This window comes from Oenanthe melanoleuca, chromosome 5, assembly GCF_029582105.1.
Source record: "Oenanthe melanoleuca isolate GR-GAL-2019-014 chromosome 5, OMel1.0, whole genome shotgun sequence".
NCBI lineage: Eukaryota > Metazoa > Chordata > Aves > Passeriformes > Muscicapidae > Oenanthe > Oenanthe melanoleuca.
The window spans coordinates 2763997-2789744 of NC_079339.1; the positions used below are offsets into that span (position 1 = coordinate 2763997).

At 39.0% G+C, this 25748-nt stretch overlaps 2 protein-coding genes across 7 annotated transcripts in view; one reads left to right on the plus strand and one right to left on the minus strand.

Annotated features, from left to right (window-relative positions):
* The window catches only part of IMMP1L (inner mitochondrial membrane peptidase subunit 1), a 28815-nt gene extending 7299 nt beyond the window's left edge, over positions 1–21516 (plus strand). For 2 of the 4 annotated variants that reach the window (XM_056491881.1, XM_056491880.1), the window contains exons 2-6: positions 4370–4502; positions 5456–5544; positions 6097–6223; positions 16885–16995; positions 21426–21516. In XM_056491881.1, coding sequence (XP_056347856.1) covers positions 4398–4502; positions 5456–5544; positions 6097–6223; positions 16885–16995; positions 21426–21494 — 501 coding nt within the window. In that variant the 5' untranslated portion in view covers positions 4370–4397 and the 3' untranslated portion in view covers positions 21495–21516. Of the gene's footprint in view, positions 1–4369; positions 4503–5455; positions 5545–6096; positions 6224–7016; positions 7169–12965; positions 13894–16884; positions 16996–21425 lie in introns of those variants that run through there. The other 2 variants (XR_008840554.1, XR_008840555.1) reach the window with 2 other exon arrangements.
* Positions 21517–22239: 723 nt separating this feature from the next.
* DNAJC24 (DnaJ heat shock protein family (Hsp40) member C24) overlaps positions 22240–25748 on the minus strand; it is a 31973-nt gene continuing 28464 nt past the window's right edge. For 2 of the 3 annotated variants that reach the window (XM_056491882.1, XM_056491883.1), the window contains 2 exons: positions 23411–23479; positions 22240–22591 (listed from right to left, as the gene is read on the minus strand). In XM_056491882.1, coding sequence (XP_056347857.1) covers positions 22467–22591; positions 23411–23479 — 194 coding nt within the window. In that variant the 3' untranslated portion in view covers positions 22240–22466. Of the gene's footprint in view, positions 22592–22680; positions 22975–23410; positions 23480–25748 lie in introns of those variants that run through there. The other variant, XM_056491884.1, reaches the window with a different exon arrangement.

The following is a 25748-nucleotide window of genomic DNA, read 5'->3' on the forward strand; positions in this document are numbered from 1 at the left end:
ACCAGTGAATTGTGTCATGTGTGTTATGTTTACAGGATTAAACTCCTTGTCAGCTTCAGATCAGTAGCTGAAGGAGCTCTTGTTGGAGACAAACTGGCAGTGCCTAGTAGAGAAAATGTGTAAAAAAAGTTATCTCTTCCAGAAATCACCAAGCTTGCTCACATTTGCCAGACCAAGTCCAGTGTTTCTTCCAGAGTAAAGCAACAGCTGGAAATAAAAAGCAGTTCTGTCTGATCCCCAGCACAGAGGGACCTTTTGAAAATTGTTCTTTGTTTTGTTTTAGATGTTCAGAATCCTCAGATTGTAACTAGAATATTTAAAGCATTTTGTATTTTGTGGATCTAATATGAGAAGCATCCAAATAAACAAGATAGACACCCTTTGCTCTTCTAGCACATCTAACATCAATTTCATGCAGAAGTTTTAAAATGATAGTTTAATATAAATAACAGCTCAAACATAAATATTTAAATGGCCTAGTCAGTGTGCAGTTTTTTTCTTTGATTTGGGTTTTTGGAATTTTTTTTAAAGTAATCTAAGAGTAATTCTGTGGGAAAGAGATGGTGCAAGGTATGTGTAGAGAAAGGTGTCTGGTTGGAAGTGGAGACAGTTTATTAGTTTTTCCTTCCATAACAGAAGGAAACATAACAATCACTACATATTCAATGAAATTCCAGAATTGGAAAACATTATATAAAGCAAATGTGACTGGAAAATTTTTATGAAAGTGAAAAATCTGTTTAGTGCCAAGTCCAGTGATTTGCTTAGTCACACTTTCACTGCCTGAAGCTTTGATTTTCATGTATTTAAAAATTCAGCACCATCTCTTAAATTGTTTTACACAATGCCATTGGTTTTCTGGAAATGATAAATCAGCTCATTGATTTTCTAATTTTATTATGTACACAGCTAATTGTAATCCAAGATTACAGCAAACAAGATGTTAATTTCTAGACAACCTATGCACATTTCCCTCAGAGTGTGAGTGGTACAGAAGCAAAGAGTACAAAGAGAATACCATTTGTGCTATCCTCACAGGAGCTGTCAATAAAAGATGTAATAGGGGATTTAGGAATCTGGAAATGGCCAACTAATTTATGTGAATCTATTTTATTTCAGCTAGAAAGCCCAAGCTCTGTTTCGTCTGCACTGCATATTGCAGAGCACAGGCTGTCTATAGAAAACCAGGCGGCTGCATATGGATAGTCCCTTGATATCATTCACTTGCTGTGTAATCTTATTATGCAAAGTTCTAATCTTCACCTAGAATGAATGCCTCTGGGTCAGAATATAGTCATATCAGGGTTTTTGAGGTCATGTTTTGTGATCCTTAGCTTATTCTTCTAAGTAGAGCTGGGATTTAAAGAGTATTCCCCAGACACTGGCAGAGATAGACAGCAAAACCTGCTGCCTTTTTGGAAGACAAGACCAACATGAGGTCCCTGGTAGGATTAAACTTGATTTGTAGCTGTAGGATTTTTTAACAGATGTATTATTGGACAGGGAATAGGGGGCCACCAGCACAGCGAAATTGGATCACAATTGGCATTCTCAGGGAGTCTGCTGGCTGCTAAAACAGCAGCTGCATGTGGATTTGACTTCTTTCAGGTGAAGCGACTTCCAGTCATTTGGAAAGGATGGGATGAAAAGGAACCTTGGTGATAATTTTGATGTCTGCAAGATTTAGTACCAATGTAATGGGATTATCGGTAACACCTTCGCTGCAGAAAAAGCCACCTGGCGCTCTAACTGGCAGCAACTGAGAACTAATCCTTTCCCATCTCTTGGATGTCATTCATGAGGCTCCAAGTGATTTCTACCCTGCTAGCTGTGATTAATTTTATAAACAAACAAACAAAACCCGGTGATGAAAGCATAGGCTATGGGAGGAAAAGGGAGCAGAAGATAATAGTAATTACATTTTGCATTTTATTTGCTGTGGGGGATAAACTATACAGTTGTGGTAAAATAACCAAATTGTGTTCTCTGTGATAAATATGGATGTGTGACCTTTTTTAACCAGTGTTGATTTCAGTATAAATTTTTCAGCTACCTGCTATATGATAGTAGGGAGTGCCTGGAAGTAATTACAACAGGTTTTAGACCATTAGTTCTGCAATAAGGATGTTTATTCTACAGAGCCATTAAGTTTTCAAGGGGCCTGTCACTTAAATAATTTGTTTTATTGTGCTTAATGGTCTTATGGTCGATCTGGTGGAGTTGCCTGCTGATGGGACTTTGTATTAAAATTGTGTGACGTGGAAAACTTCAGCTGTTTACTTTCTTGTGATATGACTTCCAAAAATGTACCAATACAAAGTTCTCAGAGGAAACAATTATATTTTAATGATGCTCAAGTTAATTATTTCTGTGTGTTCATTTTAAAACAGACTAGTTTCTTTTTTTTTTTTTTTAACTGGACTTGCTCTTGGTACAATCAAATAGAAGTTGTTACACTACATGGAAACTTTTAGAATTTTAGTTACTTGGAATGAATATTAGAAGTCTAAAGATGAACTTTAACATTTAAAACACCCTCCCATACTCAGGAGATACCTTGCCAGGGTCAGACTGTATAATCTAGGTTATGTGCCTTCATTTGAAATCAACTTTCTTGGGTAGTAGTCAAAAGCTTTTATATAAAAGCTAAATTTTTTTTATTGTTACCATAAAATCTGATATGCTTGAGCATTTAAAAAAAATCCTTTCTGCTATGTTTATAAATGGGGGTTGGTGAAATCCGTGTCTCAGGAATTAAGAATTTATTTTAAGACAACTGGGAATAAAATTTGAAAGTTTTCACTCATGTTCTGTCCTTGTGGTTAGTTTCTTACTATGGCAGCAGGCAGAGCTCCCTCTGAGCTCTGGCTTTCCCTGAGTAACTCCCAAATCTCCTTGTGAGCATCACAGGAATACATGTCCAGGGTGACAATCCCTAGGTTTGTGTCATCCAAAATCCAAGAGGAAATTCCTTGCAATCGGTTTGAAACTTATTTTCTGAGATGTATAGCAGTTTGGAGTTTCATAATAACATATTTTAGTTACATCCTGGCAGCTGTTGGCATGGGAGGTTTGCACATTCTCTTGATGTTGTTACTGTTTATTTGTCCCAGTTTGATCTGTGTACTCTTGGCACTGTAATACCCACAGGTGCCTAAATTCTCCACTATCTTAAAATATTAATATAAGGTTTCTGAATAGCATGGAGCAAAAATAGAGGATGCTTGTGCAGTATTTTTCTTTCTCCCTGAACTGAGAAGTGTTAAGAATGATGACGGACTTCTCTCAAAGTGTAGTTGTGGTCATGCATTCACAGTAGTTCTGCAACTCAAACTCATCTGCTGTGTCTCCACCTTCCTTTCATCACCTCTCTGTGTCACATTTCTGGGCTGAGTGTGTCTGGCCCTAGGAGTAAGGCACTGGTTGGTGCTTTCAGTAAATTGAGAAGAGCCAACCACTTCTCTGCCTCACCAGAATGAATTCTGCTGAAAGTGCATTCCCCTTCCAGGGGAGCTGTTTCAGTTCCTGCAGTGTGTCCTGCATCCTGCAGTGAGCTGGGTGCTGTATCTGCCAATGACACAATTCAAGACTTTTCTGGTTTCCATTGTATTGCAGGTCATTACTGTGAAAATGGTCAGATAATCTCATGAATGATGAATCACAGCTTGGTTTAAGCTCTTCTAGTCCAGAGAAGTTTATGTGAATAAAAAAGTACATATTTTTTGGAACAAGGAAGTGAACTTGGTAGAGAATATTTGCTCCCAATAATGGTAAAAATTCCCAGTAAATTCTAGTGAGAGTTGTGAAAATAAAGCTATGCACTTTTCAATTCCTGTCTTTAGTGAAATGCAATGAAATGTAGAAGATGTCTTTATTTTCAAGTGGGCATATTTTACACAGCATTTTTCCTTTTTTTTTTTTATTTTCAACCTACTGTATTTGCTTAGCAAGCTCTATTGACTCATCTTATTAGAGGGAAATCTTGCAGTGATTTTAGTTCATGATAAGACACCGAGTTAAAGGGGATGAGGTTTCTTGCAGAATGTAGAATGTGCTTCAGTTACTTCAGTATATCTTAGGTAGATTAGCATTGCAGGAATTGGATCTCCTAATCACAGTTGGACCTGAATATTTGGGAAGGGGGTCAGAAAATATTTACAGGCTGATGTACTGCAGAAGTTATGACACTCAGAACAAAAAGACCTGATGCCTTATTTCTATATCCACCTCTTCAGCCTATCTTATTATTTGTTGGTTTCATGACACCTTTGGGTTTTTTACTCCTGTCTGTCTGTTACACACAAGAGATGGGTTTGTGAGTGTTAGGTTGTTGTTCCCCAGTGAATGATCCTGTTCTGTTTTGCTGCAGGAGCAGCTGAGCAGTGCAGCTCTGTAGGATGCTTCGCCATGCCCTAGGAAAAACCTTCCGCTTCCTGGGCTACACGGTGCAGTATGGCTGCATAGCACACTGTGCCTTTGAGTACCTCGGAGGGATTGTTGTGGTAACTTCCTTTTCATCACATTTAAAAGGAGATTAAACTGTAACACTGGTATTTTTATATGGGATGATGCTAGTGTATATGGCTGCATAGCACACTGTGCCTTTGAGTACCTCGGAGGGATTGTTGTGGTAACTTCCTTTTCATCACATTTAAAAGGAGATTAAACTGTAACACTGGTATTTTTATATGGGATGATGCTAGTGTATATGGCTGCATAGCACACTGTGCCTTTGAGTACCTCGGAGGGATTGTTGTGGTAACTTCCTTTTCATCACATTTAAAAGGAGATTAAACTGTAACACTGGTATTTTTATATGGGGTGATGCCAGTGTTTCAGGTTTCTTAATTTTCTTCGAAGTAATTTATGGGAAGCAGGTCCAGCCTTTATGAAAGCTATTTGTGCTTTAGGCATTCGTGTTTTCTGATGTGCTATTGCTTGGAGCATCACTGAAGTAAATGGGAAACTGATTAAGCCTTTTGCAGAGAGTCCATCCTTTAAGTGAGACTGGAGTCACTGAAAGGAAATGCCTTTGTTTCACACTCTGGCCAAATTTCTGGGTGTTTTATGCTCCCTGCCCCTCCTCCCCAGGTCCTTAATCTAGCAGATACTGCAGCTGGGCATGGGGGAGTTTGGCTGTGAGCTGCTCTTGCAGCTTCTGTGAGGATACTGTGTCACACAGAAGAGAAAGGGGTAAGATGGTCCTAAAAATTGAGGACTGCACCTAAAAATTTCCTGGAAATGCAGTGCTGAAAGGAATCCATAAGGGCCTGTAGCACCTGGTGCAGTTCAGGAGCAATCCCAAGGGAATATGCAGTTGTAACAGAGTTAGAGGTGCTCTGGAGGCCTTCTACATTACACCTTTTCTAATTTATTAGCATATCATTTGAACATTAGTTTTAGATGCAAGTAATTTGAAATAGTAATTTTTTTCTCCTTTATTTTTGACTTGCAGTGTTCTGGACCTTCAATGGAACCAACCATTCAAAACTCTGATATTGTCTTTTCGGAGAGCCTCAGCCGCCACTTTTATTGCATTCGAAAGTATGATCCTCTGTTGAGACCACATCTGACATTCTCTTTGCCAGGGCTTGGCAATAACCACATTCTGTCCTTTATTTTGTGTGTTTTTCTGCTTCTAACTTGTAATTTTCATTGTGTCTAAAGGATGTTCAAATTATCATCACAAACAGCCCAATGAACAACGTGTCAGAATTCAGTTTGGATTTAGTCTATTGTCACTTTCACAGCTTTGTCCAAAAAACAGAAAAAAATCTCTTGAATGAATGTAGCTTCTTCTCTAAGCAGTTTGGTATTGAAAACCAACTATGGGTATTACTGGTCTCAGATTGTAGTCTTAAATGTTTTATAAATAATATGAGTAACAAAACTTCACTCCACTTTTAAAACTCTGTGAAATTATACCTGAGTAAAACTGAAGGAACCAAAATTGTACACAAGAATTTTCAGCCCAATGGACTGTCTTTAATGTGTGTGAATATTTTTGGAGTAGATACATGGATGACCATGTGCTTGGCCAAATGGTTTGTAATTGGAGTTCTTCTGTTTGTTTTTGTTTCTGTTTTTTCCTCTCAGAGGAGATATTGTAATTGTGAAAAGCCCAAATGACCCCAAATCAAATATCTGTAAAAGAGTAATTGGCTTGGAAGGGGATAAAGTCTGCACAAGCAACCCTTCAGATTTCCTTAAGAGTCACAGCTATGTAAGTATTAGAGTTTCTTACTATGTAAATCAATGATTACTTAAGTAGGCCTGGTGGTCTGTAAAGGATCTGCAGTATTTGAGGATCTTAATAAATCATAAATTATTACATTAATAAATTATTATTCTTAAATATGTACAGTAACATGTTGTACTTTTAGACTGTGTATGCCAAGCTGTCTTTCTCTGCCTTTTGTGTGTGTCGGAACTGTAGACAGATAATATTTTTGCTCTGCACTTTTCTTAGTCCTTTTTTCCTGGAAAAATACTCTGAAATTCTCTGTATAAAGTGCTGTACAGATGCAGATGCTTGGTGTTCAGGCAAAACTGTTCCTGTATTTTAAACTAAGAATTGAATATTTGACTCTGCAATAGCTTTGCATGTTTTTCTTTCAAAATTATACTTTAGTGTGTCTCTATTTCAATGTAGCAATATTTTATGTTCCTCAGTAGGGTTGGAAAAGTATAAATTTTCCTAACTTGACCAAAAGGTCAGGTGATGCAATGAGAAGGGAAAAATAATCTTAGTGTTAATTTGTCCTTATGCAGCTAGACTTCACAGAAGTTTGGGAAGATCAGTGACAAAATACTTTTAGCAACTTCTTTTTAGGCTATCATTAGAAAAATCCTCAGGAATCATGATCACAGAAAAATGTAGGGTTTTCCTTGTCCCAGAAGCATGTTTGACTGTTACCTCTATTCAGCACCTTGTGGAGCCATTAGATATTCCCAGGTGTTTTTTAATCTTTAAACAAAGCTGTGATTTTGCCCTTTTATATCCACTTCATCCTCAGAATGAGAAGAATGAGCATGTGGCAAAGTCCTGTGCTGTGAAGGTGGAGAATTTTATGGAACACTCTTTACAGGCAGCTACAGTGTGTGACCCATAAATCCTTTAAGAGTTTAGCTTCCATAGAGGCAGCCACCTTCACCAGGGAGCCTCCAGGTACCATTGCTTTATTTGTATTAAGCAGCTGAAGTGGAGTTTGTCTTTACTAAAAGCAAAAATTCTTGTCAGCATTTTGTTTAGCACCAGAAAGGAAGGATAGAGTCATACCCTGCTCTGAGGGTTTGAGTTTGTTCCTTGCACTCCAGTGTTGAGGCAAGACACTTCTGGTCTAATCCAGTGTCACTGGAGCTGCTGTTCTTAGACTCTGGTCATTTGTGGGCATAAAGAAGGAACTCATTCTGTCACATTTTGAATGGGAGGACAGAACATTTAGTTTTTTCCACAGATTAAATTGTGTTAACCATTTAGCCAATGAAAAACCTGCCAAAAACTCCAAAGAACACAAACCAACCTTTCTTACCAAGGTGAAGAAATCCTCTAGCTCTGGTGGAGCTCCTAATTGGGATGGAATATGCATTTTCCAGAGGAGATCAGGCTGTGAGGGAAACCTGAATGTTGTGTACACTGACAGAAATCACAAACTGAATTTCTCTGAGCCTCTTGTTCCTCACTTGTCTTAGTCTTGAAGTTTGGGAAAGATTTGTACTTAAAACAGGATCTCAGCTTTTCTGGAAACACTGAAGTAACAAAATGGGTATGCAGCAGAACAATTTCTGCCCTAGTGCAGGATTTTTTTTCTCCAGTTCTAATCCAAAATATAAGGAGAAAGAGCAGATGGGCAATGCAGAGTCCATTTCCTGTTTTCATAAAGCCTGACGTGTGGAAATACAACAAAGTGACAAGCTTTTGTAATTCTTACATCATAAATTGTATCTAGGAGGAGAAATTATCTAAATGGAAATGCTCTTGTGCCTGATACCTGTTTTCCTTCTGCCTTTAGTGCTTGGTAAAGAGGTAGGTCTTTCCATCTGTTCAGGAGACACTTCCTCTACAGAAGAGTAAATTCTCAACATGGATATCTGTACTTTATGTTCATAACAGGCTGGATTATTCACTAAGTAAATTGTTGGGGAGAGGAAATGTGATGTCTGTTTATGCTTAGGCAATCAAATTCCTTCTTTCAGTGAATCACTGCTATGTGCTTTTAACTCAAACACAGAATTCCTCACAGCAAATGATGGCAGCAGATGTACAGAGAACTGGCTGTTCTGTTGATACTTACCTGAGGTGGGTTTTTGGAAAAAAACCAGATTGTTCAAACTGAGGAAAGGCCTGGGCTGTGATTCCAAGTGGCCAGCAGTGCTGCTGAGGGGATCTGTCTGCCAGGGGAAGGTACCACTCCTTAAGTGAGCAAAGCTTGGAAACTGTAATGAGTTTTACACTTTATATTTGGCTGCTGACTGCCTTTTTTCAAACAGGGTATCTGAGTGGTGTGTGAATGCTGTAACTCCAGAGTGTGTAAGGTCAGAGCAGTCTTTGTTTTTATTACAGCAAACTGCTCAGCTTTCCTGGAGGGCTTGTCTCCTATTTTGGGAAGTTCCTGTCATATTTGCAGACTTTCACAGTAAATAGGAATATCAGATGCCAGCAACATTGCCAAATTAGGCAGCTCAGACCCCTGCTTCAGTCTCTGCTGGTGGTTGCCAGCTAGTGGATAGGTTTTCTGAGTTAGCCAGGTCCTGGAGATGGCAGAGTAATGGTGATAGAATGGACTTGGTGCAGCTGAGGTTGAAATTGCCTGTAAGCACCTGCCTTAGATTTGCCCTAAAAGGAGAATCCTCAGAGTCACTTTAGTAGGAATTGTTCTTAGTCTGTATTGACTGTGCTAGTGGTAGTGTTGGCATATTTTACAGCATTTAAGTTAAGGATTTCTGTGCTTAGAAGCATTGTCACACACAGTTCTTACCTGGAAGCCTAAGAGAATGCTAAAATCAGATCCTACTTGAGGTGCTGGTTCTTTCTTGAATATACTTCTCAGGATGCCTTTATGTGTAGGTAGGAGAATGGAGAACTCTGTTTACAATTTGCTCTCTGTAAAATTACACAGATGAAACACATTATTGCTGCAAACAACCAAGGAGATACCTGCAGATTAAAAAAAAATCCAAACAAAACAAACCAACCTTCCAAGCTATAATGAAAAGAAACAAACAAAAAAAATATCATACATAAGCTGAATAAGTTGTTCTGAAAAGAGGTATTTCAGCTGAGTAGAAATGCACTATATCATGGCAGTTAAAATACTCTTGCTGCTGTATTTAACTGAAGGAATACATCATAAGAGAAAATTATTTTTGTCAGAGTGCACTAAGTGTAAAGCTGTGTCAAAAAACTGGCTTTGATGGAGCTGTTGGATTACAGGCTGATGGAGCTAACTCCACATATAAAACGGAGTGGTATAAATCAGGCGTGTCCTGAAATTACAATTTAAGTACATAAGATTGGAGTTTATCTGTAGAACAATAATTAGGGAAATAATAATCAACAACAATTAGGGAAATCTTCCTATTTACATGAAAGTATAATGAAATTCCTTTTTTTGAATAAGCTGCTATAGTATTACAAAGTTAGGAAAAGATAGTTTTTGTTGATATCTGGTATGGAATGTGAGCATTAGGCTGGCAGTTTTGCAGGGCTCTTTATTGGATTTGTGCTAAATGTACATTTCTAAATAGAAACAACTGTATTTGCTGTAATAAACATTTAAGAATGCATAATGTATTTTTTTCTGTATCAGAGGTAATGTGGTATGAACCCAGAAGTTTAAAAGGGAAACAACTAATATTGTATTCAGAACTAGTTTCACTTATTAAAAGACATCCTATTTTATTAATTTAACTATATAGATGTAAATAAGGAGGATTAACAAGGAAATTAATCACAGTTAACCCCTGAAATGGTCCTTAAAAAAAAAAAACAAACCAACAGCTGAAAGGTTATTTTTCATATTTAGGCTTTTATTTCCTGTTTAAAAAAGTCTTAATACAGGTTTATAATTCAGATTGAGTATCTTATTGCTCTATTTGAATTTGTTTTAATGCCATTTACTTTAGCTTTAATTTCTTTACGTACCATATGTTCTTGTGCTGCAGCTCCTATTTACAGTGTGAAAGAGTGAGGGGTAAACCAGCAGAATCAAACAGCCTGGATGTCATAAACCACCAATCTGCTGAGCCTTGGTGGCACTTAGACAAAAGTAGTCCCTAATAATGTCACTTAATAGAGGCAGAGTCTGTAAATAAGGAACTGCCTTTTGCAAGTGCTGGTGATAAAAAGCTGAGATACAAATCCATATCTCAGCAACACGGGGCTGGTGATCAATCACAGCTCCCACTAATGCCAGCCTGGCTGGTGGGGGAGTGTGTTTGCCTTGTGCTAGAGCCTGCCTGTGGAGATGGCATCTCCTCATCCTGTGGGAGCTCCAGAGCTAACAGAATTCCCAGGATAATGCACCTCACTGTGTTTGCACACTGCTATTAACTCTTCAACAGTTCTTGGCAGATGCAGTAAGAATGTGGTGTGGGCACTAAGAATAACATAATGGCAAGGCAAACAGCACAGTATCTTAATCACTGCCCAGTTCTACAGCTTTTGGATATGCCATGAAAGACACTGAAAAGGGGTCTGATATTTCACAGCACTCAGTGCTATTGGATAGTCTCTTTAAAATATCCTAATTAGCAATTAAAAATAAACCTAATTAAAACTCTACTTCTTTTCCCTTTGCTCTAAGTATCTTAATGTTTACACTCATGGTTTAGTGCTTCACTGAGTAAATTTCAGTAGTTGCTGATATGAAAATAAGTAAGGCATTTTCTTGCTCCTCCTTAGCTCTAAGTGTTCTAGAGGCTTGAGAGAAAGTCATGCCATAATTCTAAGCAGCAGCTGTGCTGAATGTCTGGTGGGAGAGGAGGGCTAATCTGATATATTTGTTGGTTTGTAGATTGCTCTGTGTCCCAGTATGGAGTTCATGACTCATGCTTACTTTGAATTTTCTGAGAAGTCGTTTTAAATCAAAATTCTGATTTGTCAAAACTAAATTGTTCAAGGGAAAAGAAACACAAAGGATTTTATCAGTCTAATTCCCAATATTTCCAGGGTTTCTTCTGCTTCAAGTGGCTTGGTCTTTGTACCTTAGCAGTTTTGGTTTGGTGAACATAGAAGTAGCTCCATTTTATGATTCTGTTATTCCTCTGCTCAAAGTTCAGTAAAAACTTTTAGGAAGCTTCTCAGGATGGTGAAACCAACTACTCAGGACTCAACTAAAGCTTTTGAGCATGTTTTAGTTTCACTCTAGCAGGAGAGATTCAGGTCACTCCTGATGGAGCTGGTGGCAGGATTCCTTCACCCTGATGATATTATTTATCAGCCACTGCCCTCCCAGGCTGAACCTGCACATCAGTGGGCACAGGGCACACCAGGATGGTGATGGGTTCTGTGTTAGAACCAGTAAGTTCCAGTTGGATCTGCACCCACAGGGCTTTGTGTTCTGACTTACACTTTTGGGTGACCCTGTTACATCATCTCTCTGGAGAGGAAAATCAAACCCTTCTTAATTATGGCTGTCAGAAAGGTCTCTGCAAACTGTTAAGTAATCTTTGATGGATTTGTAATCAGTATTTTCTTCTAAAACACTCATCCACTCTAAATCTAAGGCTAATAAGAGTCTGGACTGATGAATCACAGACATATTCAGAATTTTTGTTCAGGAGTTCCTAAATGTAGCTTGGAGATTTGGGTCTGAAAGTTTTGGCCTAAGAACATGAACCAGTTAGTTTTAATTTTAACTGATAATAGTTTTAGAAAAGGAAAGGTGACTAATAATTTAAATTTAGCTAGAGGTTTTAGAAATCAGATATATGGCTTTTCCAGCTGATTGACTTCTGTGTATTTAACAGTGTGATCTAGATCTCAGCATTAAATATTTACAGCAGTAAACAATGCATGCAACTATTTGCATTATTTAACACAGTTGAAAACTTTTGGAACAGGTAAAACAGTGATAATGAGAGAAATCAGCTGTTTTTCTCATTTGACTGGCATAGACATCTCTGATGTGAAAACCTCTCCTGTGAAGCTGTGAGTGTAGAACAGCAGTAGTTCCTCCTACATTACACAAAGTTTAGAAGGAGCAGCAATGGTTAAACCCCAAACTCTGAAATAAGTCAGTGACTGACAAGTCACTGTAGCAGCTTACCCAGGTTTTTGTTACAGAACAACACCCAACTGCTGGGTAGAGAAAAATGTCTTAGAAATCCAAGTCTAAGTTAATATTCCTTAGTTCCCCAGTGGTGTGTGAGTTAACACTGAAGTGTGATTTTAATGTAAGTATGTGATTTTAATATTGGTTAATATTTAATTTTAAAACTTAGACAAGTCTTCATATCTTACCTTTTTTTATAAATCTTCTATTAAAATTACAAATGTCTTAGTACAGAGAATGAATTAATAATATAAATATGTAATCACAATGAACTAGATTTCTGTATAAAAACACATTAGTGTTTCACTCTCATCCTCTCTAATAACAACCTGGACCAACATCATAATGTCTTCTTTTTAATATGTGCATTTAAACAAACTGGGTCAAGTACATTATGTCTTATTCATAAGCAGATTAAACTGTTCAGCAAGTAGAGGGAAAATGCTAAACTCTTTGGAAGTACCTATAAATTTAAGGTAAATTCATTCTGTTCTATTAAGAAGTATTAAATTCCAGGTAATTCAGCCTTTTAAGCATACATAGAAGATGTTGATTTAATATCTGCTGTATTGTTTAAGTTCCAGTATGGTTGCTACCATTTAATAGCTCTTTCAGCTCAAAAAAGTAAATATAAATGCTTACCCTGATTCTAAAAATATTGAGCTAATTAATGTGTTTGGTTTTATACAGATGGCAGCCTTTATAAGAACAACATTTATGATAAAGCTACAGAAACAGTGCCTGGAGCAACTGGATCATTAAAAAAAAGTATTTGTTAAGCATTATTCAGTCTTGGTTCTGAATTAATAAATAAAGGATTAAGGAGTAGCTATGTAAGACTTTAAAGTATAGAGTGATAAAACAAACTCCTGCATTTCTATGGTGTATATTTTATCCTAACTAGATGCAATTTACTTAAATAAGGCAATTTAATCAGTATTTAGTAAATTTGTCATTTGATATTGTAGAATCTTTCATCATATTTCACTTTAATCAAGAAAGGTAACACCTGTGGTTTATTCACAAAAGCTGCTTTTGTTAAATGAACACCCGCAGGCCATGAAGCAATTACATTTGTTGCTTGTACCAAAGTAGGAGCCACTTAAAGAGACCTTAGTGGGGATAGATGAGAACTTGCAGACTTTATTCTTTTGTCCAGCACTGAGATTAGTTCTTATCATAGCTCAAGAAGGAAGCCTCTGAACTGAAAAGAAAAGATGGGAATGATTTAAAGTTCTTCTTAAGTTTGAAACTTTGATATTGCTGGAGGTGATGTGAATACCTGTGACCTTACCAAAGTTCAAACATCTACTCCCAGCTGATTGTACATGCTGATGTTTTTCGAGATTTATAAGTCCATTAAAATCACTAGCAAAAGCTCTCTCAAAACAAAAAGCCAAACCAAAGAAGCCTGTTTTCATTTTGTTGGGTTTGGGGTTTTTGTTGAGGCAGATAATTTAGTCTGTTAGCTTAATTTGCAATACATTAATTTCCTAATATGTCAGTTAATGCAGCACAGGGCTCTTATCTCTTGGGTTTGAAGATAATTGAGTAATCAAAGAAAAAAGTTTAGCATCATGTGAAGAGACCAAAAGAATACAATTATTTGATTCCCCCTCTAAGTAAATTAATGTTTTGTGCTGGTGAGTATGCATCAAATACCTGCCCTGTACTTGTTCTAGTGAGGGAGGGAGCAGTTGTGTCTGATGGGGTCTTTCATCCTCACACATTTAATATATTTAATAATTTAAGCTGCACTGCAGATAACCAGTTCTGCCTGAGAGCTGCTGTCCCTTGGAAGTAAATCCTGGGATAATCTGCAGGGAACAGAGGCGCAGGGGTGGCTGAGGCAGAGGGAGTTGCCTGCAGACAGTCAGAGGCAGTGTTTCACAGCAACCTGCACTGCTGAGGAATTGCTGGTTCTGCAGGAGTCCCACTGGTTCTGTGAAAACTCAGCTGCTGAAGTGGGAGACTTTCCCATCTTTGGTTCTGGCTGTGTGTAGGGGAGATCAGAAATGCTGCCCAGCCCAGGCAGTGCTTTTACCCTTTGTGTAGTGGGAACTGGGGTTTCACTGGTACTTCTTGGACAGTTAACTCTGTCCAAGAGCTGCATTGCCTGTGGATACCAAAATGTGAGTTGTCACACAAGTGCCTTTCCCTTTGCCTTGGGATTTTTGGCAGCAGCACATTGCTGTGTAATTAGTACATTCTTACTAAAAATACAGGTTTCCACAGTAAATTTTTTTTTCCTTTGGTGAATATTATTCCCAGCTAGTGTGCTTGCAGAGCTTTGTGTTTCAGATTAGTCCTGGCTCTGCAAAGGCTGACACTCCAAAAAAACTATTCCCTGTGTGTAATCCCACTGAGATCAGTGATGTGGTGTAGACATGGCTTGGTACGTAGAGCCTTGAAGGATTCTGGCAGTGGCCTTTATTTCAAATAGGTCACTGGTATTTGGTTTTACATTCTCCTGCAATTGTGATTTTTATTGACTGTCTTAATTCCAGGTGGTAGTGAAGTGCCTAGATGATGGACAGACACCCTACAAAGGTATTGCAGTGCACTCTCCCTAGATGAATTGCATATGATGACAGTCCTCTTAATGCCAAACTCAGAGGTGTATGGCCCAGTCATACCTTCCAGAAAGAACTGCAAAAATTACCTCAAGTGGTGAATTTCAGGATATAGAAAGACACTTCACTGCAAATGTTCTACCTGGAATGCAAACTGTGAACATCTTAGACAAATGATTATTCCTAGTACTCGATGTAGTTTTATGCCATTGCAGGCAAAACCAATTTATTTTATTTTTTGTCATTTTGGAGCTTGGTAGAAATATGGGAAGTATTCTAGAAAGTTTTTGGATTATTGAGTTATGAGTGGTTCTTTATTTTACACAGTGAAAGATGAACATGTGAATTTAGAGAAGTGAGAAAGAACAGGAACCAGAACAGCACAAAGGGAGCTGGCAGGGAAACAAGAGCACATTGCAAGAAGTGATGCTTTTGCAGCAACAGGAAATGTTATCATGGGTTTGCTTTCTGTATTTAAGGAAAAAAGTCTTCCTTTCATAGAAATTCCAGCTTTTTCTGTTTGTGTAAGATGCACATTCTACTCAGGTCATTTGATTCCAGATAGAAGATTTTAAAATGTATAGTTTGACTTTGAGTTGGTTTTCTTGTTTGCAAAGCTGCTTGGGTAGAAGGAGGGCCCAAGTCATCTAGCTGGAAGAGCTAAGCAAATTAAAGACCAGGCTCCCAGGGAGTCTTACCTGGCCAGATACCTACAAGTACCAGTTGCAGTTTCTTCCAGTGGGGGAGCTGGATTTGTTCTTACTGCTTTACAACCAGCATTCCTCTATTCCACTTTGTTTAATCTACTACCCATGAACCTTCTTTTATGGAGACTGTTGTGCTTAAAGTCTGCATGGCTCAGTTCTAAAACATTTATGCTACTCATACTCTGAGTTTCATTTTAAATACTTTATGTATTTATTTTGTTAGTTTCCATATGTTTTTCCTCTGAATTGTGGTCATGGTACACAATTCAATGTGTGTGTTTCAAGTACATACTTGGTTTTGGAAAAATGTATGCTAGTTTAAAGTCCATATTAAATATTCTCTAGATTGAGAATACGTTGCTTCATTTAAATTTTCAGCCTGGTTTAAATTTTTAGAAACAAAACCCAATTAGAAATGTAATTATTAAGTATTTTAGTTGGTAACTTGAAAGAGGTTATTTGTATCTGAAACGTTTTTATGAAAACATTACAAAATAGTATTGTATTTTCCAAGCAGATATCTTAGTTTAAGACTTGCAGGAGCAACTTTTTCACATATGAAAGCTTCATACTCTCATTTAGGTAACTATTACAGCTATGTTGCTATTTCTCATTTTGTCATTGAGTCAGCCAGTGAATGCCATGAATCTGTGGTATGTAATATAGTTAATGCATAATATATATGGGCAATGAAAGGTCTTTGTCATATAGTATAAGGTCACCATCATTAATTTTCAAATTATAAAAAGGGATTTGCTGTTTTGTGATCATCATTATTGCAATATAATGTGTTGTGGATTCTGCCTGCACATAGAATGAACTGTGATCTTAATTAGAACTTTGACAAGCCTACTCCGATGAAATGATGAGATTATTCGTAATTGATGTCACAATCAATTACCAGTTAGTTCATCATGAATCTACTAACAGGTCTAGCCTTGGTGCTGGCCCCAGGATGTTGATGAGTGTGTGGCTGCCCTGTTCATGCTGTTACTGCGACAGGAGGGCAGATTTTCAGTCAACATCCTAATGACCTCTTTTGAAGTCTATTAAATTAATGACCCTGTCACATTGCTCTAACCTCTTACATCTTCATTTTGGATTTTTTGTTGCAAACCATTGGTTTTTGAGCACATGATAGAACAGATACTTTGGAGCACTCCTTCTCATCCCTCTAAATCTGGCAGTGGATCTTACCAGACTCAATAAAATTTAGTTCATTACATGAAATAAAGAGCACAGAAATCAGGAAAAACACTGAAAGGCAAAATGTGCTTAACACCATTCTGTCCTGGTTTCTTTTTACATTTCAATCTTGCTTAATCATAGGTGCCTAAAGGACATGTTTGGTTAGAAGGTGATAATCTCAGGAATTCTACAGATTCCAGGTGCTATGGACCTGTTCCTTATGGGCTGATAAGAGGACGTATTTGTCTTAAGGTATGTGAATTTATATGATCTAAAAATAATTACATTAAAACATTTTTACTGTGTGGGTGTTAGGTATTGAAACTTGCCTCCCCAACTGTCTGGCCAAAGCAAATGTAAAGGAAAGCATGAACACTCCACCACCTGCTGTAAAAGGATAAATCAACAGTGATGGGGTTTTGGGAGGGAGGACTTTGGAGCAGCACTGAGCAGTCACTGCTGTGAAAACTGAATGAGTTATTTTGCAAGCAAATCCAAACATGGTAAAAACACAAATGCACACACATACACCCTACTGCACAGATGTACATTCCATCCTTACTGTGATTCTTGCCTCTCTGCAAAATGGTTTTTCACTCTTGCAGCTCTGTGGTCCAAAAAACAAAAGAGGAAAAGATTATATTTCCAGGACTTGCACACATACTTTGGACATGTAGCCTGGCCTTGCTGCTTTTAAACTAAAAAGTGCTTTGAATGAATATTGTACTGTATAAACCATCACAGTTCCTTCTCCTGCTTCAACAATTCTACAGCTTTATTTCACACAATTATTTTTTCCTATTATCTGCATTACTAATTTACTCTTTTACCAAAAAGAAGAATTTCCTCTTAATAAAAAGTTTAATCTAAGAAACAGGGAAGTGTGTATTACACACTTATGCACCTGCTTTTAGAAAGCTGGATTTAAGTTGTGCATTCAGAACAGTAAAAAAGGTTTTCTCCATATACTTCAACACATCCACAAACCCATAATTTAGCACACCTGTACTAAACAGGGAAGATCAGATCTTTGAATTTAACAGTCTTATATCCTTAATTTACAGTATTTTTGAACACAATTTGGGACTTTTCAAAAGACCCCCTTGCAGCTATTGAGCACAATCAGTAATTGCTGTCTAAATCTCAGACAACACAGCCCCCTCTGCCCTACTGGCAAATTTTGGGTGACTTCTGTTCCCCCTGGCTCCTGCTCTGAGTTCTTCCCTGGTGTTTGCTGGGGGCTCTGCCTCTTCTTCTGCTGGACACCAGAGGGGAAAATGCTGATGCCCCACAGGGCTACTTTTATGACCCAAGTTTTAGTTTGGATTATTGGCTGCTGAGAGACAAAGGATGCTAATCTGCTGACACCCCTCTAATGAGAGCATGGCAGTGATAATGCAGAAAAAGCATTATTACTGAAAAAAGCATTTCTCCAAACTGATGTACAGGTATAGAAAAACTGCTGCTTACTACTTTAAGGGGACTGTTAGCAAATACAGCTAGAATTAGTCACAGTATCTCTCCACAGCAATAGATCTTATGTCCAGCTTATGCCCTGACAAGGAAGGTGTTTGAAAGACCTTAATGAAGTGACTGACAGGACTGAACCCTAAGAACACTCTGTAAAATGAGTGGAACTCACACACAGGTAATCCATATTGAAGCACTACTTTAGGGCTTGTCTGTTAAAAAAGGTATTATGCAATCACTTGATACTTAATCAAAATAATTTACCCAGATTTTACAGCAGTTATTTAATGACAGTAGCACAGATCAGGATTAGTCAAGTTTTCATGAGATTTAAGTATATGGTGTTTAAAAAAGCAAAAATTGTTCTTCAGATGAGTGTTTCTAGTTGGGTTCTGGTAAGTCCCATGAGCATTCAGTGGTGCTGCTGCTGCACACTGCAGTGAAGGCAGCAGGTACAGCCTGCACAGGGGTGGCTGACCACTGGCCAGGAAACCTCTGGGTGCTTTAATGCAGCCTGCTGCAGCTTTTTGGCTTCTCTTCCATCCAGCAGCTTTTCCTGCCTTCAGAATGGAAGCTTTTGTGGCTTTATCTTGCACCGGATTTTGGAGAGGCAGGTGAAAACAGTGCCTTTCAGTGCTAAATTGCTTCTTTAGAAATGGATACAAAAAAACCCCAGATACAATTTGGTAAGTCACAGATTTCAACAGAAGATAGTGAGCTTAGCCAACCTAGCTGGCTGAATTTGTTTAGCCAACCTATTCTTGGCAAAACATGAATGTTTTTCTGAAGTTTAGACCAAAGGTTCTCAGTCAGTGCTGGTGCACCAGATTTTAACCCTTGCAGAAATACCAACACATCATTCTGTCTGCTCCTGTTTCTCCCTGCAACCATGTCCTGCCACCCCAAACACAAGGTCATTCCATAAAGCTCCTGAAATCAAAGCAGCTGCAAATTCACTACAAGCCCTGGGAATCCCTCTTTGAGAACTGATGCTTCATCCTGTCCTAGGTAGGATATCCTATGCATTTCCTGGATTTAGGCTCCATGTCAGAACTAAGCCTATGGTGTATCTTCAAAAGAGCTAGTTAGCCCCATTTATGCCCCATCCATCAGATCAAATCTATCTATCTAGGCCACTGCAAAGAGGGCAAAGAGCTGCTAATTGGAAGAGCCAGTCTGAATGAGCAAGTCACAGTCAACTTCTGTCAGAACTTAAAAGGACTGGGGCATCAGGACAGAGTGGCATGTCTTTGTTTCACAGAGGAGGGGTTTCCATCTTTTCCAACCACTATTGTTTCTCAGGTTCTCTCTGCATGCAGACTAGATAAAACATTTTTATTATAACTCTACCACTAAGACTACTGTGACAAATTTCAAACTGCACTGTCAAAGCAACGTTTAAAGCTAAGTTATTACTTTCACTGAAAGAAAGTCAACTTGCAATAGGTGTGGTTTGAGTTGCCTGAAATGGGATTTGTGCTGGAGTGAATGGATTAAAAAACTTCCTTCTCCAGGCCTTTACTGAGATCAGCTTAGATTTGCTATATGGGATGTTTTTCTTTCCTTTTACTTCTGTTTGCCTTCAAGGCCAAACAAAGACTTGACACCCAGCCTGCAGCCAGCACAGGCCCTCTGGAGAGCCCTGAATTCTGCAGCTTTGCAGATCACAAATACCCTTCTGTTGGTTTGTATCTGTATTTTTGGGTGGAAGTTAAAATAGCTTACCAGCTGATCAGCACAGAGACATCACCTCTGTGGCTCTGTGCATCAGCAGCTGCTCCTGGTGCTCCTCTCTGACTGCACGTGCAGAACCACAAGTCTTTTCTAAGATCTTGCACAAGAGCCTTTTTCTGATGCACAGAACCGAAGGTCCTGAGCATGAGTCATCCTTGTGCCTTCCTGAGGGCCCCACTCAGCTGCCAGGGGGCTGACAGGAGCCTGCAGCAGTGCACAGCCCCAGCAGGACTGAGCTGCCACTGCCTCCTGCCACGTCCTGGGCTGCCTCAGCCTCTCCTGCCACGGCCCTCGGTGCTGGGGACAGATCACGGGGTAGGAATCATGAACCTGTGCCTGTGCTTCCTCTTCCAAATGAGACAGTTACTCTTTCACTCCACACAGAAAGTGGCAAAGGCTCCTTCTGTGCCGTGGCTGCTCCAGGAACTCACAGCTGCTGTTTGGTTGCTGTTCTTGTACCTTAAGACCAAATTTTAAGGAAAAATGTAAGTGAGATAAACAAAACACTGACAGGTGCTTTGGGAGCAAGGTAGTACCCCACCCTTCTCTGTCTAGGCTGCTTCATCTTGGGCAGGGGCTGTGAAATTTTTATGGGATTAGAGCCACAGAGGGCACTGATTCCTCAGCATCATCTTTATCTTCTTCCTGCTGAGCCCCTTGTGCCATCTTTGAAAGAACACCTTGCCAAGAGACACAGACATTCAAGGGAGACAAAGGACAATGAGTAAATGAATGTCCTTGCTTTCCTATTACTTATTTTTTTTTGCATCCAAGACCATCCTACATGTAATTAATGACTGTGCAGGGCAAAGTACTCCTGGGAGAATTCAGTACATGAACAGCTATACAGTTAATTTCTGGAGAGAGGATTTGTTTATTGGACACCTCTACTTGGTGATGAGTTGTTCTCCTTTGTAAATAACTGTCCCCTTCTCAGAGAAGCCCCTTGTCCAGAGCCTGGATGGTGGCAGGCACTCCACCCTTCCATTCCTGTTTGTACAAGTTACCTGTAGCCAACAGATCCTTTTTGCCAAGGTTTGGTATTTTCAGTTCCAAGGCCCATCTTGAAAATACAAATGTGCACCTCACCATGGGGAGGTCCATGTGTGGGGTTCCTTTTTTTCTCCTAGATTGACCAAAAACCACATACCTTGTCTTTAAAATCATGAAGAGCTTTACAAGGTAGAAACCACTGAATTGGAAAGACACTCTTTAGGAACAGATTTATTTCCAAGGGTGAAAAAAGCAATGGAATTTGTGAGGCTCTCCATAGCAAAGCATGTCCTGTATGAACTGTAAAGTTCACACTATGGAACAATTCCCTGTAATGCACAGCAAGAGAAGCACATCAGTGAGCAAAGTTCTTTACCAAGGAGAGAAACAATTATGCTGTTTATGAATCAATTACAATAGCAAATGGAAAAGACTGAACTTTGAATTGTGACTAAAATCTCTTGTAACTGTGCTTTATTTGACAGATCTGGCCTCTGAATGACTTTGGATTTCTACGTGCAAGCCCCAATGGTCACAGATTTCTTGATGATTAAAAGACTTAAGTTACTATTGACAGTTTTCACAATATTTTCTACTAGAATGAATGGAACTATTTTTGTTTAGAATAAACACAAACATTACTTGACAAAGGATGTCTCTTTCTGAGATTACACCTAACTTCAGATACAAAAATGATGTGCCTCTTGCTCTGCTTCCTCTGGTGAGCCACAGTGAGTGCTTGGATGCAGGGGAGAGTTCTGGGGTTTTGTTCCAAGCCAAGGTTAGCACTGAGTGCTAAGAAGGATGGAAAAGGCACAGTGCACTTTCTGTGTTGTCACACAGCCAGGGCCATCCCCTGGCTCTCCCCACATCAGCACCAGTGGGGTTCCAGACCTGCTGGTCACTCCCAGGAGTGCTCACTCCTTTTTTTCCAACAATGGAGAGCCTCAGCTCCACATGTGCTCCTGCTCCAGGCTGCCCAGGTGATGTCACTGCCACAGGGCAGGGCACAGCCACCAGCCCTGCTCCTCAGCACAGGGACACCCAGCTGGAGAGGATTTCATGAACTTAAATATTTAGCTTATGAATAGAAAATGTTCCTGTTTCCCACTGCTGAACCTTGCTGTTTGTTATCTCCAAAGCATTCTCACACCTGTGCCTCCTGATTAAATTTTGTCATCTGAACTGTCGAAAGGATTTAACCTAAAAGGAAGGGCCAAGGTGGAGCTGCTTCAGACTGAAATTGAAACAAACTACTGTGTTGTTTAGCTCAGGAGATACATTCCAGTAGAGAACTCCTGGGTTGGAGGTGTTTAATAAGGAGCTCTTCAGCTGCAGAAGGAAAATCCAATCCTCATTTCTGCACAGCTGTGTGAGCAAAGGGGCCCTTGTCATTTTTAAGCCTGAATTAACTTGCTCTTGTAGTGCCTCCCTTTTCTTTAACACACATTTCTTCAGCAGATGCTGTCATTTGTTTGTCCATCTTTGGAAAAGTTTGTGACACTCAGGGTGCTGCACTGAAACAGTCACTGCAGGATCTCAATAACAAGTGAGCATGTGTCACAACAAACCAAAGACACATCTTTGGTTTCACTCCTGAAGACACTGTAACTCCCACCACATCGACAGGACAGAGTGTAGAGCTGCTCATCTGCCAAAAAAAGACACAAAAATGCCTTTAGTGCTGGAGAAGCATCAAGAATTTATTTGGTATTTTCTGCACAATAACCTCCCACTGATGGGTTGTAAATATCAGTATCTGTGCTACTGTTTGTAGCTCAAAAAATCATCTCAAAATGTTTCAGTGATTGAGGTATTCTTACACTAAACAACCAGGGCCACTGGAGTCTCTTAAAAAAACAACAAAACACCCCAGTAATAACAAAGTGCACACATCTGTGAAACTGATGATGCCAAAAGAAAAACCTAAGTGGTGTTAGTCATACATATGACAGGTCAAGGATGCTTCCAAAACAAGCTGCTAACCCAGGAATTAAAACAGAAGAAAGGAAAGTAGGATTCTTCCCCTTACAACTTAAAAAAAAAAAAAAAAATCAGCCATTTATTCCAAAAGCAATTAAACAAGAAAAGCCAGAGGAACAGACAGGAGGGAAGTAACAGTGGCAGATGAAAAAAGGAACAGGCATTTTACCATCAGGGGAAGAGCAGGAAGATGCACAAGAGATATGGGAAAAATCTATGTACTCTCAATTATACAAGAGGAGAGATGGGTGAAAAGTGGTAGTGCAAGTGAGGGTGGGGAGAAGAGATGCAGATGGAATGGGAAACAAATTTAACAGAAAGTTAAGTTCTAATCCAGGTAATCTCAGACAGCAAAACAGCTTTGTGCCAGGAAATACAGAAAAACAGCACTTACAGTAAGACAACAATGGTGGAAGATGCAGAAAAAATAGAAAACATTAACAGGGACAGTGAAAAGCATTAGGAACCAGCAGCAAGGCACTCATACCTTCATTCCAGCACATGTCCTCAAGATAAATCTGTTCATGAAGTGGCCATTCTTTTGTCAGGTTATCTTCTATAAAGCAAACATGGAACATATTCAGTCTTTTCTGATAAATTAACACTTTTATATACCTAGCAGTCAATCTGCTCCTTACTAGACCACTGTATCAGTTCAAAATGTATTTTGAACTAAAATTTTAGTTTCCATATATCTGCATAAGCTGGAAAATGTCCTCTTGTAGCCAGGAGAAATAAAAGGTGAGAATGTATTACTGAATTAAGACCCTGAAACCAGCACTTATAATAATAATACAGCAAAAAATGACAGATGTGCAACACAACTGACAGCATCAAATGCTATGTGTGCACTATAAATTGGTGTTTTTTCCACTTATCAGCAACTCATACTTGATGTACAAAGTTGACACCAATTTCTTTAGCTTAATAATGAGAGATCTTGTCATCAAAGTTACAAGTGAAGCCATAAAAAGTATCTAAAAAGTGAAAAAAAGCCCTATAACTTAATGCCACAAAACCTCCCAGCTGCTGCCTGAGCCCTGAGAGCTCCAGCTCCCCAAGTGCTGTATTTTGAAGAACATGAAATGCCCAAAGCTGAACTACAGGACACACACAGAGATGCCCTGGGTTTGCAAGACTCAGGAGCTCAGTGGCTATGCACAGTTTAAATGAGGCTGTTCTTGAGGAGGGGGGTATTCCTCCTCTTGGACTGTTGGATTTTTAAGCCTGTTAATAGTTTAGTAGTTTTTGAGAGCATGGAGGGTTTTCTACAGCTTTCTTTGAAAAGCTGGAAGTGAAATAATATCTTATTCCAGAAGTGCTTATTGAGCACTTGCTGGAAAAGTCAGATATTATGTTGTTTCAATTCCCAAGAGATTGTTCTACTTAATTACTACTGAATAATTCTTCTAAGTGGTTCTCAGCTTCTTCTGAACTTGTAACTTCTTTGCTCTGGCCTGAAAAGCAGAACTGAGGGATTTTGCAGCCCCCTGTCCAGTAGCAGCCCAGAAAAACTGCCCCTCTCCAACCTCTGGCTGATCAGGTAATGGAGAATTCCCTTCTTTATCACCACAACCCAACCACCAAGTATCAAATCCCAGTCTTCCTTTTGCAACTCACTGTTCCATTTTCAACTGAAATGTGCATTATATATGCCTGGGAATGAGCCTCATCTAAATTAGTTCTAATGAAAGCAATTGGAAATAATGACAGGATCAGTACAGCCTCTTTTATGTTACCTTTGCTGAACACCTATCTGGTAATGAAAAAGTCAGAACCAAGAGAAAATTAACCCACTAAGACCCAGTGCTTTACTACTCTCAAGAGAAAGGGAAAAAATCAGCAGGAGTGAAATGAAAGAAAACAGGAAAACACACCAGTTATAAGGAATAACAGCATCTTCCTTGCACCTGATCAGAACATTAGTTTTGATTATTATGTTATCACCTGTTAACATCAGTTATTAGTTAACTGTGTGAGGTGTCAAAATACAATTCAGGATCAGATGGCCTCATCTCATCCCAAATAGCACCAGTGCTGCTGGGAGTTTGCTTGGTACAAGCTACAAACCATGAGCACTGGAATGGTGAATGTCCTGAAAACACCCACAAAACCAGCCAGAGGCCTTTCCTCCAGCAGGCCTTGCTTCAAGCAGACTCCTCATTTTTTCTGAGGAAGAAAACAATAAAAAAAGCAGAGTTCAAAATTAAGTTTGTCTACCTATCTGGCTCACCACTGTGATCAAATAAAAGAGTAGTGTGAGAACAGTATGAAAATGGCAAATGCTTCCTATTTCACGTTTATTTTTAGTACTGGGAAGAAAAATTCACCATTTTCACAAAGGGAAAGGGTCTCAGGTTGTAGAATGAAAAGATTTTTATCTACAGGTAACAAAAAATTAAGTTAGAAAACTTCCAGAGTTGAAATTAATGAAACAGGATTTCTCCCAGAACAACTTCTACAGGATTGGTGGTGGAGGTCTGGGTCACATCTTGCTACTAGGAAGTGCAAAAAGGGCAGATGGGCCATGAGCCACCTGCTATGATACAAATTCATGAGGCTACCATACTCCAAGTAACTGTGAATCACAGAACATAGCACCACTTATGCTGGAAAATACCTTTAAGATCATTGAGCCCAACCATTAAAGTAATGAATGGCTGAGAAAAAGTCTGCTCTCTCTTCTGCTCTGAATATAGTGTATAACAGGAAGCCCAGGGAACAGAATTTCAACAAAACTTTGCTAATTCAGTCCTGCAATTGTCATTTTGAAAACACAAAAACCCCCCAACCAATGGGCAGAACTAATCATTCTCACAATTCCC